Source organism: Fundulus heteroclitus, unplaced genomic scaffold, assembly GCF_011125445.2.
Source record: "Fundulus heteroclitus isolate FHET01 unplaced genomic scaffold, MU-UCD_Fhet_4.1 scaffold_58, whole genome shotgun sequence".
Taxonomy (NCBI): domain Eukaryota; kingdom Metazoa; phylum Chordata; class Actinopteri; order Cyprinodontiformes; family Fundulidae; genus Fundulus; species Fundulus heteroclitus.
In genome coordinates, this window is record NW_023397011.1 from 2,009,609 (window position 1) to 2,027,845 (window position 18,237).

The following is an 18,237-nucleotide window of genomic DNA, read 5'->3' on the forward strand; positions in this document are numbered from 1 at the left end:
CCGCCGCCATTATCTGTCCCTCTCTGGAATACAGTGCCCACACAGATAAGTTCACGGTGGACTAAATGGCTGCAAAGTGCCCAGGTTCTGAAACTACAAAACAGTCCAGCATCTTCAAATCTCCAACGTCATTTTTGACAGTTAGTATGAGGTGTTTACACATTAACATTAAACATTAAAGCCAAACAGCTTTAACAAGCCAGTATGTATTCATCTGTTCAAAGGACACGGTTACTGAAGTTTTATGTTTTTTAATGCAATTTTGCAAACCCAAGTAACCCTGCTACATTATTTTCTGAAGGAAGAGGTAACCCTCCCCTTATGAGAGCAGTGGTAAGAGTAACCCTTTAAATTCAGACCTTTTTCCTGATTTTCCTTTCATAAACCTTTAGAAATGTACAGGTTTCCTGAGGCCTGTGGCATTTGCCATGGAGCTCTTCGGCTTATAAGGATTTTTGGGCACAGTATGGTGAGATGAATTTAGGACACCCACTCATATGAAGACTCACAGCTATTGTGAATACTCTGCCTGTAGAATGTTTCATAGGCAGCAACAATGCTGATGCCTTTCTACCTTTCTACCTTTGCAATCTGTCAACACACACCGCTATATTTGTAGTAATATTGGTAGGTTGATCAACTGTACTTTGATTTCATTCTAAAACAATGTGATAGTTGATTCAATACTATCACTTTGTGATATATAAAATCAAATAATTAAATGTATTGTTTTTTTATGGTTTTGCGACATCTTAACATAGTGCTCAGATATGGGTTTCTTCAAAATTACAATAATTTTGATGGTTTTAATGTGGATGCTTGATTTCACTGCTATCTGTAGCAGATTGTTTGTCACTATTCATCACTTCTCCCCATCATTCTCCTGACAGGGTAAAGGCAAAATGAATACATACTGGCTTGTGGGCCATAAAAACTACAGTGTGCAGAATGACAGTCTGGTTTGCAACTGGAATCCCAACATGGCCAGAAAGAAGAAGGCAGTGGCAGGCAGTCAGGCCTCTGTAGGAAACGTGAGTACTAATGTCTACACATTTTTCAAATTTGCGCTTTAAAGCAGGTGTGACAATATGTGCATGTTTTACTTACATGTTGTTGATGTTATTCTTTAGAAAGAGCTATGTGTAATCAATAACTGTGCTATATATAGTAATAACTATGGAAAAATCCAGTTTGGCTTTGGTGGTGTTGGCATGTTCTGTCGGTTGTAATTTGTAGTTTTAATTCCCAACAACCATTTCATTCACAGTGAACCTTATTAAAGTTTGTCTAATACATAATAGATGAAATCTCTAAACAAAAAAATGTAACACATTAAAATTCTATGTATTTTAGTTTTAATTGCAATGTATGTTTTTAGTTTGTTGTTGTCAGGCTAAACAGCTGTGTTTGGGTGGCTCTAACATCCACCACCACTATAACAACCTAAATATTCATTTTAGATCATGAATAATCAAGTCATTTTAATTATATCAGTTACATAATAACTTATATGTACATCTATGCAGTCGTCTGTGACAGTGCAGAGCCTCAGCGACAATGCAGCCACATCGGTTTCCCTTCCATCTTCAGCTCTGAACCAAACACCACAGATGCCTCGAACAGAAAGGCTCAGCCTGAGTGTGGCTGCTCAGATGGAGCCATACGGGGGAAGCTATGGGACCCTGGGCTCCATGATTGGGGGGCTGCAAGGTGGAGACGAAAGCCCAGTAAGCAGCCAGCGTGGTGGACTCAAACCTGACCTACTGCCTGGTTCCAATCAGCAAATGTGACCATTTCATTACTGTCATGTCCAATAAAATATAATTCCAGGAAATTAGTTTGTAAATTAATGTTTAGACCTTAGGATCATGCATTCCAGACTTGTGTGATGTGTAGTTTGTTTTTCATGACACTTATTTATGTTGTCAGGTCTTTATAGCTGTAGTATTTTATTCCCATATATATATATATATATATATATATATATATATATATATATATATATATATATATATATATATATATATATATATATAATTTGTTGTTTTATTGAGGTTGTGAAGGACTGTATTTCATATAGTCTACATTGAGTCTTGCAAGTGGTATAGTTTGGCCAGAAATAATGAATGAAACTGTATGTGCACACAGTATAGTGCACAAGAGTACATGCAATACAAAATTCTTTACCGTTTCATTCCATTAAGCCCCGTTGAAATGGCAGCTCTCCAGGCTTTCTGTTTTTTTTTTTCTTTGGATTTTGGTTGCGTTTCACTCATTTTGAGTTCAGTACTGATCTTTTCAACTTATTAGGCCACTTAATCCTGAATCACGAAATCTTATAAATCTGGGGGGGTTCTTCAACCAAAACTCAACTATGGTACAAATTCTGTAGCTAAGATATTTTAGCTCATTTAGTATCTCTGAAGCTGGTTTGTTAAGGTGCCTTTGACACTCTGAGATTGTTTTCGTAAAATAAATATGCTGTTTAGATATAATAAAGTTATGGTGTGTTATGGAGTACTTTTGTTTTAAATGTGTGTTGTACTTTTAGAAATTGTGGAAATTTAACTTGATACTTCCAACCATAAAGTGGTGGCATGAAGTCTAAAATGGTGGTGAAAATTGCAATGTGGAACATTAAAAAAAAAAAGTTTAAAATGTTTGTTTCAATTGTGACAATAGTAGCAAGCAACAAAGACAATTATGGAGATTTAAAAGCAACTAAGACAAAACCAAGGCATTTCTTGACACACACAACCAACAGCTGTGTTGAAGATTTGACCACTTGTCAAGGGAGAATTGGTAGAGTTAATTTAAAATGGTGATTTCCCAGCACTTTTAAGCATAGTCCACAAGTATGAAATCTGTCAGGTATTGAGGGTTTGAACCTGAATTCAGCCACACACAGAGTTTCGTCTTTTAACAGTTTATTGAGGCTGGATGAGTTATGGAGGGTAAGACGAGAGGATTGTACAGACTGCAGAAGGATGATAATGGCTGGAGCTAGCGGACGCGGCGGAGCTGGAGCAGGCAGGCATAGGGAGGACAGGCAGACTTTTGTTTGTTTGTTATTTGGAGTAGGGATTATGATGGAACCTTTTGAATGGGTAGAATAATGGTTTTCAATCCTGTTCTTCAGGACCCACATGTATTAGGTGATTCCAGCTTCCTGGAGAGTGAGGCCAATTCCCAGAACTGCCAGAAAAACTGAGGAAAGGCATAGTTAGGTTATTGTTAGACTATTATAGTTGGTATGGTCTTAATTTAGCTAAGGTACTTTAATAGACTTTTGCATAAAATGTATATAATATTCAATTCAATTTTATTCATATAGTGCCAATTCATGAAACATATCATCTTAAGGCACTTTCCAATGTCAAATTCAATCAGATTATACAGATTGGTCAAAAAGTTTCCTAACTAAGGAAACCCAGTAGATTGCATCAAGTCTTGACAAGCAGCATTCACTCCTCCTGAAAGAGCGTACAGCACAGGGACAGTTGTCTAGATTGTTCATGGCTTTGCAGCAATCCCTCATAAATGAGCAAGCATGAAGCGACAGTGGACAGGAAAACTCCCCTTTAAACGGGAAGGAAAACCTCCAGCAGAACCAGGCTCAGTGTGAACGATCATCTGCCTCGACCGACTGGAGGTTACAGAAGACAGAGCAGAGACACAATAAGAGAGACAAACAAGCACAGAAGCACACATTTACAATCTGTTCTACATTAGATGGTAATAGCAGGTGATCTGTCTCCCCTGGATGATGTCACAACTAACAAAACGCCAGACCAGGTGTACCTACTATGAAGAAAAAAATGACAGAGAACCAAAAGGTAAAAGATGAAATAACAATCAAGCAATGCAAATTGGAGAACAGTAGGAGATTTCAGCAGAGCGAGAAATATAGGCCCTGATGTCCTCCAGTAGCCTAAGCCTATAGCAGCATAACTATAGAGATAGCTCAGGGTAACATGAGCTACTCTGACTAGAAGCTTTGTCAAAAAGGAAAGTTTTAAGATTAGTCTTAAAAGTAGATGGGGTGTCTGCCTCACAGACCAAAACTGCGAGTTGGTTCCACAGGAGAGGAGCCTGATAGCTAAAGGATCTGCCTCCCATTTTACTTTTAGAGACTCTAGGAACCACCAGCAGACCTGCAGTCTGAGAGCGAAGTGCTCTGTTAGGAACATATGGGGTAATCAGATCTCTGATATATGATGAAGCTTGATTATTATGGGCTTTATATGTGAGAAGAAGAATTTTAAATTCTATTCTTGATTTAACAGGAAGCCAATGAAGGGAAGCTAAAATTGGAGAAATATGATCCCTCTTGTTGGTTTTCATCAGAACTCTTGCTGCAACATTTTCGATCAGCTGAAGACTTTGAACTGCATTTTGTGGACTTCCTGATAGTAAAGAATTACAACAGTCCAGCCTTGAAGTAACAAATGTATGGACTAGTTTTTCAGCATCACCCCTGGACAGAATGTTTCTAATTTTGGCAATATTCCACAGGTGAAAAAAGGAAACCTGGAAACCTGTTTAATATGGGATTTAAATGACATGTCTTGGTTAAAAATAACACCAAGATTTTTTACTTTTTTACCAGAGGCCAATTTAATGCCATCCAGATTAAGACGTTTATTTTTTGAGAATTCTGGTCCAAAGATTACAACTTCTGTCTTGTCAGAATTTAAAAGCAGTAAATTTAAAGTCATCTAGCTTTTGATGTCATCAAGACATGCCTGTAGTCAAAGTAATTGACTGCATTCATCAGGACAAGATGTCATGTAATTATCTTAAGTTATTGACACAAAATGGTATACAAGATTCTCAACCTGGAGGTGGTAGAAGGAATTAATCTTTTTATCCTTGATATTTGACATCTTGTCCTTAGAAATTATTTAAGATGTGTTTTGCAGATCTGAAGTTATTTGTGAGTCATGGTAAATGAGACTTGTTAAAATGTCGCTTCAATATTTCTTAGAACTGAAAAAGTTTCTCTGCTATTTTCCATCACTGTAAGTGAATATTTGAAGTGTGGAATATAACTAACTTTAGTTTTGAATGAAAGGGAACTAAATAAACTGAAGATCCTTTATTGGTAAAAGAACACAATTACTCAAATTATTGAAAGTGTACCACATGAAGGTTTTTGGCAGAATCAGACAGTCTATGTACTGGAATGGGGCGCTAACAGGGTGTGTATATTAATTGTAAACATTTCCTGAGTGAAAGCCCAACTTTCTGTGTCCTCAGTGTCAGTTTAGCGGCAGTTTTGTCCTCAGCTGTGGTCCTCTGAATTGCATCACTGCACCTCAAAGCCTCTCCGTGTCTGGTTTTATGTATCGGTGAATGCTCGGTTTCCTGTATGAATGCTAAAAGCAAACCACGTGGTGTGAAAGCAGACTGCTGCAGCTTCTTTTGTTCAAATCAATCAAACCGGAGACGGACAGAGAGCCGCTGAATCAGGAAATCACTGGTATATATCATTTATTTTTAGATTAAGTAAATCACCTAGGTGGGGCTTGGTACACCACAAAGACAGTAGATATCACGGTGTGAAAACACATGTAGTTTGGGAAATGTTTTAAAGTTTGTTCGTGTAGCATCGTTCGTATGGAACGTCAGTCTTTGACTGTTTGTTAGCATACAGTAGCGAGGTAACGTTAGCATAATGAACCCCTGCATTGAGTCAGATTGTACTCGATTTTATTTCGAGTATCGACAGGTTTGAGATAATCCACACGTTATTTAAAACATACCAACTTCCCAGGGCTTGTATGTCCAGCGGGAAACGGTCTAGGTTGAGCTGCCGTACGGCGGGTTTTACGGCAGCTAGCCCGCTAAACAACCGAACAAAGAGCATATCGGAGCTTAGCTTGCTGAAGCTAACGGACACCGGCTGCTGCTGGGTTCTGGCTCCTCTTTAACTCGCCGAACCACCAGGAAGAGTTGATAGGAGACGAGTTGATTATTATAGCCCTGGTTCGGAATAATGCGGTGAACCAGAACCAGCTAAAACCATTTGGTGAACTTATTATTGAGCCCGGATAGTGGCAGGTTTGGAGAGAATACCACTACTGGTTCTAAATCCAGAATCCTGTCACAAAACAATGTATCATTATTTTAGTTGATTATTTTTTGTTTTTGAAAGTTGGAAAAAATACACCCAGGGTATTTTAACAAAGCTTTTGTTTAAAAACTCAATCATTTTGGTGGATTTATATCAAGGTTTTGTTCAAAGTTGGAAAAATCTGTTGGAATGGCCCATGAAGTAATTTCTTACCAAGCCTGATATTAAAACTCTGCCATACAGACACCATAGTGAAATGTCAAATTAACGCCTAATGGTAATTAGGCATTAATTTGACTGGTTGTCCTTAAGGAGTGAGTCACACAGAGCACTGCAGCAGTAGACACGGTGCTTCATCTGTAAATACAGAAGATGTATGTATGTGCATTGGTATTAATTTGAGTATCTTGTAGTCCAGTTATCACAATGTGCAAACCTCACAGACTGATCTTCTACCAATTAATGCAGGTTCATTTGGTGATGATAATTTTACATCCAAGGTTTTGGGACGAGTGGAGCTCATGCTTTTCATCAAAATGAATCATCTGTCAAAATTCTTTGTACTGGAAGTCGGGCTACTGCTGCATATCAGGGGTTTATACATGAATGCTGGTTGGATTACATTTTGAATTTGTCTTTTTCCTCAAAGCTGCCCTGATTGTCATTTGTAGTTTTACATATAAGCACTTAATTGTAGAAAGTGTTAGTTTTGTATGAAGAATGAATCTACCATGGCTTACCTCAAAGTTGTGCTTTTTTTTTTTTTTTGTACATCTTACTGTATTCTACCGTGAGACATCTTTGGGAGAGCTTTTTAAGTTGTTTCCCATTCTCTGTAGGCTGCAGTGCAGTTCCTTTTAAACAAACACTGGTTTTGCTCCAGTCTTCTGCTGTTCATGTTGCTGTGGTTTCTGAACCATCCAAGCTGTTGTCTTGGTCTGAATTCTACCTGATACTTGCCTGTTTCTAACTACCCACAGCTAAGGTCCTGCTGAAAAGATGCCCCGTAAGAAGGTGACAGATGTATCGGGGAATGGTGGGATGAAGAGGAAGAGGGCGACTGGCAAAAGGAAAGACAGAGACTTCAGCAGCGATGATGAGTTTGACTTTGAGCAGGAGAACAACAAGAAACCTGGAAAGCCTGCTGCCAAGTCTGGCCTCCAGCCTGTCACCGTAGCGGACGATGTCAAAGAGAAAATAGTAGGTTTGGTTCTAAGTCTGGGTAACTGGCTCTCAACAGTTTTCACTGAGTTTTCTACTTTAGTTTTGTCTCTATGTGGCCTCAGGACTGTATGTTCAGTATGTCAAGGTTACTGGGAAAGAATAAAAAATAAAAAGATAGCATTTAACCAAGCCCAGTTTGTGGAAATACTTCCCCTTTACCTGATCACTGGGATCCTGATCCTATCACAGGACCTAACCCTAGTAGGGAAGATATCCAGGGTCTGATATTAGAAAAGGCTCTGCATTGTCTTTGCTCCATTAAAGCTTCCTTTAAATGTGTAGAAAAGAAAAATTTAACTGGGTTGCTTTTGTTGAAATATTAACTTTCCTGAAATGAAACGCCATAAGCTGTGTACCGTGCAGCTAGTTTGTCTTTTAAACGTATATTGTTTGCTTTTTGCAGAAACTGGAGTTACCAAAGGTCAAAGGTCAGCTGCTTGTCTTTGGAGCGACCAACTGGGACTTGATTGGAAGAAAGGAAGTGCCCAAACAACAAGGTAGGATATGAGCTTAATGAATAAACCAGGGTTGTTTTCATTCATAAATGGGTGGGCTGCGCAGATGTTAACGAGTCCACAGCTAGTTTCTCTACATAAATACTTCGAATGGAGCACTGTTTTTATTTAGATTCAGCACATTGAGCCATCAGTCAGGTTCATGCTGGATTCCTTTTTTAAGAAACATAAAAAGAGTGTTTTCCTTTCAGTTGGGCAGAACCCTGCCCCACAGAGGAATTTACCTTTTGTTAAGAAATGGTTCCTACCTGAAGCTTGTTCCCCATTTTGGGGTTTAAACATTAAAGGTATATTAAGCTAACCATGTCCTAGCTATTTACTTTCTTAATGCAAACAAAATATTTAGAGCTGATTTTCTTAAAACTACTTGTTCATTTCATTAAACTGGGTCCCACAATATCACACCAAGCCTTTCACCTGTTAGAATGAGTGAAAATGCTCCTTCACTTCATGCCAGATCCGTTATAAACATTGTGATGTGCCTAAGGGAACGCCGGACTCATGTTGGGGCTTTGGGTATGCTGTACGCGTAGTGATTCAGAGGGTTATTCTGACCCGTCAGCGCATCACTCTGATGGAGTACAGCAAGCTGCATAACCAGACAGAATCAATAAAGGATGGATTGGGTTTAGCTTTGTTTCTGTGATGGAGTGAAAGCAGTGACCGTGACCACATGCTACGTATACATGTCTCTTTGTTTAACGTCTGCAGCCAGCATGTGTGTCACAGCCAGCGGGATTGTTTTAATTGATTGTGACAGTAATGTCCATTCATATGCATGCATGCTGTGTAGTGAGCCCCCGCCCCAGCAGGCTTACTGAGGCGTCAGGCAGGCTGCATGTTGCATCTCAGCTGCACTTCTCTGCTAGTCACTGATAAATCTGCCTTGTTGAGATTGGATGGGGGTTGGGATTGTTGACAAGGAGCGGCTGCAAAGACAAAGATCATCTGCAGATGGGTGATATGTGTTTGTCTACCAGAGAAAGCTACAGAACATTTGTTCTTTTGTGTTCAACTTCACTAAACTCTAGTATTTTGACTGTTTTTTTTCTTGTGTTTTGAAATATTTGTGATGGCCTAGTGATTAAAGCAGGCCGCTTGCATCCTGTAAGGCTGCAAGTTCTCTGGTTCGAGATCCTCAACCAAAGAACGCTCCTGAGGGACCAAACATTGGCAGCCCACTTTCTTTACCACAACAGACCAGAGCAGCACCCACATTACTGCAGATGAAGCCCCAATCCATCTGTCAGTGTCCAGCTCCATCCAGCCATCACTTATGAACGAGATGCCAAGATATCTGAACTCCTCTGCTTGAGGCAGAGACTGAACCAGGCTCAGTGTGAACGCTCATCTGCCTCGACCCACTGGGGTTAGGGAAGACAGAGCAGAGACACAACAGCACACATTGATCCAGGAATCCTTTCTACGTTAGATGGTAATAGCGGGTGATCTGTCTTCCCTGGATGATGTCAAAGCTAACATAACGCCAGACCAGGTGTACCTACTATGAAGAAAAAAAAGAGAGAACAAAAAGTTACATTGAAATAACAACAAGCAATACAAATTAGGGAACAGTAAGAGAACTCAGAGTGCGAAAAATAGGCCCTGATGTCCTCCAGTAACCTAAGCCTATAGCAGCATAACTATAGAGGTAGCTCAGAGTAACATGAGCCACTCTTACTAGAAGCTTTGTCAAAAAGAAAAGTTTTAAGCCTAGTCTTAAAAGTAGACGGGGTGTCTGCCTCACGGACCAAAACTGGGAGTTGGTTCCACAGGAGAGGAGCCTGATAGCTAAAGGATCTGCCTCCCATTCTAGTTTTAGAGACTCTAGGAACTGAGAGCGATATTTAATGAATATGTCACAGCGAGAAAAGAGCTTCTTTAGTTCAGTGGGGAGAAGGAGAAAAAACACAATCACCACTGCGCTGTGGACCATATTTTCTGTAAAGTTAGATGCTGTACACGTAGTGATTGGTAATAGTTTTCATGTGCATACATGATTCTCTGCGCTTGCTCAGTCTAGCTCCGTTACAGAGCTCTTTGGAGCCCAAGGAGAGCATGTGGTCAACGTCATTACAAGCAGACTGCATATCTATATGGAGAGAATTACTGTGTTTCAAAAGAAATGTTGAAATGACAAATCTGCTTCCTTATTTGGTGCAAAAAGAATGGTTTGCATCCGATATAAAAAAAACAGTTTTATTGTGAATATAAAAATGTATTTGATCTGTGGTTAACAATCTCTATTTACACCATTTAACTTTGACAAACTGGAGGTTGCTGACGTTCATTTTCCTGTTTGCTACGATAGAAACTGTGGAGCTTGACCCGGCCGGAGCCTGACCGATCGTAACGGAAAAGAAAATTTGAGTTGCTCCTTAATTTCTCCGTGAACCATGGAGGTTGACTAACGGTGGCGTTCCGAGTAGTCACAGAGAATGTGGAAGCATTGTCATTAGTTAAAACAACAACGTAGTTGCTCCACTGGATGGACGTGCACATATGTGAACGGAACAGAGGAGGCACAGAGGGTGTGGAATCTGGACGTCAGTGACGTCATTTTTAGAAATGTTGGAATTTCCCGAATTCTCAGATTTTTCTTAGAATTTTACCTCTGTAAGATAAGTTACTCACAAATCATCTTAGGCCTCCAGAGAGCTCCTAAAGTGGAAAAATGTTAGTAGTGAGGACTTTTAACTAAGAGTGTGTGAAGCAGGAAATGGTGGAAACAGAGAGGGTTACAGGCACGGCTCTATGAACGTCATTTTATTGACATTAACTAATATGACAGGAAAAATACAGAATAATCATCTATTAAAAATTGAAAAAAATGTACAAAGAATATGGCGCAAAGGAATTACAGAAATGCTCTTACTAATAAACATTTTAGAAAAATTGCATAAATTCTCTAGACCAAGAAAGCACTGACTGGTTTAAAAAAGAGACTGTACTGTACAGTTTGTTCATCATTACTGCTGCAAACTGGCACAAACTGTTTCAAAGACCCAGAAGGAAGTTCTGAACAGGTGGCGTGTCTGTGATTACTGAGAGTCCTAAAGCTACGGTCTGTGTGTGTTTCAGCTGCTTTCCGCAACCTGGGCCAGAACCTGTGGGGTCCTCACCGTTACGGCTGTCTGAATGATGTCCAGGTCAGCTGTGTGGTGTCTGGTCCCTGTGCTGCACACAGTCTCATCATGACCACTGAGGGCAAGCTGTTCAGTTGGGGTAAGCTTTATTGTCCTTCCGTATGGATTTTTTTATTTATTTTTTTTGGAGATTTTTTGCGGGCTCTAGTGGCTCGCTTTTTAACACAGTAGGCAGACAGGAATAGGGATGGAAGAGGGGGACAGACACAAAGGACCGCGGGTCGGAGATGAACCCGGATCGACCATGTCGAGGACTAAGGCCTCCATACATGGGTGGCGCTACCACTGCACCACCAGCGCTCCCTTATGGACTTCTTATGTTACATATTTCCACTGAAAGTGACAAAAGCAGGAGAAAAGGTTGAGAGTGCAGCAGTGATTTAAGAAGGACCCAAACTGAATAAAAGTCACAGGGATCTGATAAGTTGGATGTTAAATTGTCAAGAAGACTTTTAAAATGTTTTAAAAGTATTGTTGTGTTCTTCACCAAATGTCAGAGTTCTCTCCTGAATTCTGTGTGCTTGTGGCTTCCTCAGGTCGGAATGATAAAGGTCAGCTGGGTCATGGGGACACCAAGCGTCTGGAGGCGCCAAAGTTCATTGAAGGCCTGGCTGATCAAGTGATTGTTTCTGCAGCCTGTGGACGGAACCATACCATGGCACTTACAGGTGGGCCGTCCTCTTGGCTCTGGCACAGATTACACTTTTTCTCACACCATAAATGCGGTGCTGGACTTTAAATGGAGATTCCCTTTATTCCTTTAAACACTTGTCTGGCTTTTTAAAATAGTGTATGGCAAAAATGAAAATTGATCTAAAACTTGTTTGTTTTCATTATTGGTGATTCAGATGGGATGGTTTTAATCTTGGGTAAATGGTTGTCTCCTCAGAGGATGGCACCGTGTTTTCGTTTGGTGAAAACAAACTGGGCCAGCTTGGCCAGGGCAGTCAGACGGACGCGGTCCTCAGCCCAGCTCCGGTGAGTGTGGCACTGTGCATTCATCCACATCGCTTCTGCTAAGAGAGGATATATACCCAAGCAGACCGTTGTGACTATCAGAGCTTTTCCATGTTAAACCCAGCATTTCAATCATTTCATCCCAGATTTCCTACAACGGGCAGCCCCTGGTGAAGGTAGCCTGTGGTGCCGAGTTCAGCATGGTGGTGGACTGCAAAGGAAACCTCTATTCATTTGGCTGCCCTGAGTATGGACAGCTAGGTAAAAACCATTACATTCATCAGCTTTGTTTCAAGCATCCTTAGGGAAAAAGATTGGGGATGTTAAAGAATTGTACAAATAGTAGAGGCCAATATTTTGGGCTGATATTTGCAGGTGCTTTTCTCCTGTATCAGCATTGGCCGATGCGTGCATCTGTTCGCCTATCCGTTGTCTAAAACCCACATCTGGTCTCCAGCTAGCCAGCTGCCACCACTGTGCCTGTTGTTTCCCATGCAGAATCATGTATCCACATGCAATTGCTACAAATACAGCATCTAACTTTCCATAAAATACTCACGGTGGTCAGTGTTCCCTACAGAAGCTCTTTTGGAGTTTAAGAGTCGTGAAGCAGGTTTTTCCCGTGTATCTGTCAAACTGCTGTTTGGAACTGATTGTTAATATTAGTTGGTATAAACGCACGTTTTGAGACTTGTGTAACATTTGTTATCATAGTGCCATTTTCATCATGTAACTGTAGGAAGAAATGGCAATATCAGCTTCAAGAAGCAGCCCCAACGAAATAGGCAGCACATATCGGCTATCACATAGACTGATGTCAAAATCATCGGTATCGGCCTTAAAAAACCCGTATTGGTCAATTGGTCAACAGTGTTTGTTTCTGTTTTCCTCCCACGCTTCACGTTGTTTTAAAGCGCTCTAGATCAATACTCCACACTCTGAATGTCTCTTAAGCCACTGCACTCTGAAGTTGAGGGATAAGCAGCACTGTGTTAACATAACCAGTTTAATGCTGGGTCACCCTTCATACAGAGCTAGCTCTTCGATTACCAGGGATTTTCTTTATATTCATACATAATCAGAGCTAAATTCACACCTCCAAAGATCCACTGATTTACAGGCTGCTCCCTGTTTATACACATCTGTTTGATTCTGTTGAGTTCTGTCTAAAGCACTGAATGCATCTGTACTGAGGCACACCTATGCTGAGATCTGCTGAGTTTTTTACCTGATAGTTAAAATAAATAACTGATTAGGTTTTAAGACTGCTCACCTGTATCCCTGCAGGCCACAACAGTGATGGGAAGTTCATCGCCCGGGCGCAACGTATTGAGTTCGACTGTGAGCTCATCCCCCGACGTGTTGCCATCTTCATTGAGAAGTCCAAGGATGGTCAGATCATGCCCGTACCCAACGTGGTGGTCAGAGACGTGGCCTGTGGGGCCAACCACACGGTGAGAAGCCTCCTCCTCCCGTTCAGCAGTCAAGAGGTCTGGGGAGCTTTCTGACTCATTCAGTATTACATGTCGCCTGTGTGTGCAGCTGGTGTTGGACTCTCAGAAGCGAGTCTTCAGCTGGGGCTTTGGAGGTTACGGTCGTCTTGGTCACACAGAGCAGAAAGATGAGATGGTTCCGCGACTCGTGAAGCTGTTTGATTTCCCAGGACGCGGTGCTGCTCAGATCTATGCCGGTTATCAGTGTTCCTTTGCTATTAATGAGATGGGTAAGAAAAGAGCAGAGTTAATTGGACAAGCCATGGATGAAGACGCATTGCTGGCTGTCTGATGCATGGATGGGTGTTTTGCAGGGGGGCTGTTTTTCTGGGGAGTGACAAACACTTCCAGAGAATCAACCATGTACCCCAAAGCTGTGCAGGACCTGTGTGGTTGGAAGATCCGGAGTCTGGCCTGTGGGTGAGTTGAAGTTGTGCTTCAGCAGCTGCAGAAAGCAATACCTTCTCCTTGTTCTCAGGATCTAAAGTCTCCTCTGTTGGTTCATAGAAAAAGCAGCATCATCATTGCAGCAGATGAGAGCACAATCAGCTGGGGCCCCTCGCCCACATCTGGAGAGCTGGTAATATTCATCTTGTTGGTTGTGTTGCTGCGAGTTAGAATGTTAAATGCATAATTTTTTTCATGTGACCTTCAGGGGTATGGAGACAACAAACCCAAATCCTCCACAACTGCTCAGGAAGTTAAAACTCTGGATGGCATCTACATCGAGCAGGTCAGTAACCAACTAGGAGCAGAAAACACACACTGAGATTCAGGCTGCATCCGAAATGTTCCAATTATAGCTCCTAGCTCCTGCTCTTTGACTTTTCATGAAGTCAACAGTAAGAACTCTGTCGTGGGGAGGAAAGGAGCTTCAGACTGCTGTGTTGAATTCAGATGGCCTTTAACTCTGACGTCATTACATGATGGAAACGCACATGGATGGTGCGAGTCAAATCCGGGCCTACAGCCTTCTGAAAATGAACTACTAAGTGTGCACTCTCTTCTCTGGATGTTTTTCGTTAATTTCTGTGACATGAGCTGTGCTGATGTCCAGTCCAATCCAATCCACTTTATTTATATAGCACATTTAACAACAGAAAAAGTTTCCAATGTGCTGTACATAACAAAAAATAGAATAAAGATAATCTAATTAAATAAACTAAAAGGACACAGAGGACCACACAACTACGCCGTGTTAAAAGCCAAAGAGTAAAAGTGGGTCTTTAGACGAGACTTAAAACACTCCACCTTACATGGAGGGGCAAAGCATTCCAAAGTTTGGGGTCAACTACAGAAAAGGCTCTGTCCCCTCTGGTTTTTAGCCTCGTCTTAGGCACTATTAACTGAAGATGGCCCTCAGACCTCAGAGCACGTGCCGGAGAATAAATCTGGAGGAGGTCGGTGATGTATTGAGGAGCCATCCCATTCAAGGCTCTAAACACAAACAATAAAATCTTAAAATCAATTCTAAAACGAACAGGGAGCCAGTGCAAAGACTCAAGAATTGGTGTAATTTGTTGATGTTTTCTGGTCCCCGTTAAAAGACGAGCCGCTGCATTTTGGACTAATTGCAGGCGGGAGAGAGCTCGTTGGCTAATGCCTGAATAACGTGCATTGCAGTAGTCCAGACGGCTAGAAATAAAACGGTGTAAAACCTGCTCAAAGAGGTTAAAAGATAAAAATGGTTTTACCTTAGATAAAAGACAATGATAAAAACACAATTTTATCTGTTCGTTCAGTTTAAAATCGCTGTCTATGGTGACACCAAGGCTGGTTACTTTGGAACGCACAAAATGCTTGAAAGGTCCCAAGTCAGTGATGGCACTTCCAAACACCATCACCTCTGTCTTGCTCTCATTAAGCTTCAGAAAGTTTTTTGACAGCCAAGCCTTGACATCACCCAGACAGGTGTCAGGGGGCAGTGGCTGTTTTTAGCAATTAGCAAATAAAGTTGACAATCATCAGCATAGAAATGGTACGCTATACCATGTTTGGTAAAAATCTCTTTGAGAGGAAGAGGAGGTATAGCTCAAACAACAAAGGTCCCTGGATAGAACCCTGAGGGACTCCACAATAAAGGGGGGCAAACGATGACGTGCAGTCCCCCAGCCTGACAGAGAAAGACCTCTCTGACATGTAGGACCTAAACCACTGCAGAGCAGTCCCCCTGACACCCACCCAGTCCCTCAGTCTGTCCAAAGAACTGTGTGGTCAACTGTGTCAAAAGCAGCAGTAAGATCTAAAAGCACTAAAATGGCTGAACTACCATAATCAGTTATTAAAAACAAGTCATTAAAAACCTTTAACAAGTCAAAAGCAGTACTGTGAATTTTTTTGTACACTGACTGAAAAGGATCTAAAATGCCTGCTATGTCTAAAAAAGGTTGCACTTGTGCCAAGACACATTTCTCCAAAATCTTTGAGACAAGCGGCAATTTGGAAATTGGTTGATAATTTGAAAGATTTATGGGATCCAAACTAGGTTTTTTTTTTTTATCAGTGGTTCAACAGTCGCTTTTTTACAGAAAGAAGGCACAGTTCCCGAAGACAGACTACTGTTAATTATCTCACCAACAACGGAGCTAATGGTGTCCCAAACTTGCATTAAAAAAGCGAGGAAGGACCGGGTCAGTGGAACAGGAGGAAGGTTTTAGCTTTAAAACAATTTCCGTTAAAACAGCTGGAGAGACAGGCTGAAACTGCGTAAAGACAAATGAGCAGCAATTTACCACAGAGGGACTCATAGTAAAAGCTGGTATATCCGCCCTGATTGTATCCACCTTTTTGATTAAAAAAATTGAAGGAATTTACTACAAGTTTCGCCTGTCATCTCCAGTGAAGTGGACGGAATAGAATTAAAAACAGAGTCAATCATTTTAAAAAGAATGCGAGGCTTGCTGAGATTATTTAAGATTAAATCAGAAAAATACTTGTTTCTTTCAACCCTTCTTTCCAGAAACTTTTTAAATGGCAAATTTTGAGGAGAAGGTCAATTTTAGACTAACGTCCAAGTAATTGGACTCTAGAGAGCTGCCACTCTAGACAACATGAAACCTGATGAGTCTTCAGAAGGATAAAGTTAAAACGTTAAAGGCTTTTTTAAAACACATTATAGCTTGTAGATGATTTTAAATCCAAACTGGTTTTATTATTTTAAGAGGAAGCTGACGAGATCAAATTGAAAATCGTAACAATCTGCTTTTAAATTTGGGTTTGTTCTGAAGAGAAGCAGTTGCAAATACACAAACTTCAAATGCGCTGCTTACTTTTTAAAGCCATGTTGTCAGTTTAACGACAGAACTGCAGTTTGGAGAGGGCAATCAAGAAAATGTAAACTTGCTTTTAAAGCCTGAACAGGTTTGAAAAAGAATCAGTAAAGCATGTCGAAGATTATGTGAAAATTCTTTTAAATTATGAAGACTTTAAATCTAGGTACAGGACAAATTCTTCAGTTTTATCTTCTGTTAGCTGTGTTTTTTCTTTTTCTTTTGTTTACTTTCATGTTAAATTCATAGTACCGTACATAAAACATCTAGCAGCTTTTTACCCAAAACCAGTCTTGAGTAGAGCCATTCATAAACTTTGCTAAATACAGCATGGATTTTCATGAATGTTCTCCTTGTTGGTAAAGGCAAAAAAGATTTTTCTTGAACAAAATAGAAAACATTTTACCCCTACAATCAGGAAACTGCATGTTTCCTTGATTAGGGAGCCTTATCAGACCTAACAATAATTTCTTTCCTATATTTTTCATTAAAATATTTCATGTTCAACATGCTGCTGAGCTGGTAAAAAGAGGAATTCACTTGTTTTTAATTGGGAGTATAAATGTGGCGATTTTGACCTGTGGGGTAGGCAGAACACACTGGTTTAAAGGATGTATTTTGAAATGGTAGATTTTTTAAATGTGCTGGTCTCCACAGGTGGTGATGGGTTACTCCCACTCACTGGTCATTGCCAGACAAGACACCGAGCAGGAAAAGGAGAAACTGAAGAAGCTGCCCGAGTATAACCCCCGAACAATCTAAGCAGCCCTATCCACATCAACCAGTTTCCAGAGCAGAGGCCAGCTGGAACTCCTGGCCTGGGGACTGGGGGTGAGATGGGTGTTCAGGAGGGGGGGGGGGGGCAGCAGCACAAAACGTCTCAACTACCAGCTGACTGGCTGCACACCAATTTGGACACTAAAATCAAAGAAGGTGGGAGTGGAGGTGACAGATGGTCCTGATGTTCTACCTTCAAAGAACCTGCAATGGTTCCCTCCCAGCACTTCACTCTGCAGCCGTGCTTCCCCAAAACTTCTAGTATCATTTGATTTTCCACTTTAACATTGTTCTTCTTCTGTTGTTTTTGTTTGAAAATCTTCTGTTTCCTGGTGCTAAAGCAGCTGTTGGCTGCTGAGGGGTTTTTGAGACCAATGCTCCATACCTGTGCCTTTTTCTACGTCCATGTTCAGGATATGGAAGTCTTGCTGAGAATCGGTTGATAATTTTTTGTTGTTTATTTGGCAGTTTGAATCTGTAAGTATGCTGCTGCCCCTGGTTGCAAAGTTACTGCACTCCACCTGATGTTACATTCCTTTACTCTTCTTCCTTCAGTGTTTGTATCCAGGATACTCACTCCATATGCCGAGGCCGTCAGCTCAAAGTTTTCATTTATCTGATAAATTCCAACGCTCAAAGCGGATTCATGAGCAGGCCAGAACTGATCCAATCTTATCAGGCAGAGTTCTGTTTGTACTGCATTCTATTTTTATGATGAAATTTCTTGGTTACGTTGTTTTTTTCCATTGCAATGATTGAATAAAATCTGTGTAAAATGAA

At 40.8% G+C, this 18,237-nt stretch overlaps 2 protein-coding genes across 6 annotated transcripts in view; both read left to right on the top strand.

Annotated features, from left to right (window-relative positions):
- LOC105920893 (atrial natriuretic peptide receptor 1) overlaps window positions 1-2,517 on the top strand; it is a 32,086-nt gene extending 29,569 nt beyond the window's left edge. For 4 of the 5 annotated variants that reach the window (XM_036133115.1, XM_036133117.1, XM_021312914.2 and 1 more), the window contains 2 exons: window positions 891-1,031; window positions 1,527-2,517. In XM_036133115.1, coding sequence (XP_035989008.1) covers window positions 891-1,031; window positions 1,527-1,790 — 405 coding nt within the window. In that variant the 3' untranslated portion in view covers window positions 1,791-2,517. Of the gene's footprint in view, window positions 1-890; window positions 1,032-1,526 lie in introns of those variants that run through there. The other variant, XM_036133116.1, reaches the window with a different exon arrangement.
- A 2,814-nt stretch (window positions 2,518-5,331) lies between these two features.
- Window positions 5,332-18,237, top strand: rcc2 (regulator of chromosome condensation 2). Its single transcript, XM_012856543.3, has 13 exons — window positions 5,332-5,482; window positions 7,057-7,276; window positions 7,704-7,797; window positions 10,897-11,040; window positions 11,498-11,629; window positions 11,851-11,939; window positions 12,065-12,179; window positions 13,206-13,372; window positions 13,461-13,641; window positions 13,726-13,831; window positions 13,919-13,991; window positions 14,067-14,144; window positions 17,338-18,237. The coding sequence occupies exons 2-13, from the start codon at window positions 7,076-7,078 to the stop codon at window positions 17,440-17,442; spliced, it is 1,485 nt and encodes a 494-aa protein (XP_012711997.1). The 5' UTR covers window positions 5,332-5,482; window positions 7,057-7,075; the 3' UTR covers window positions 17,443-18,237.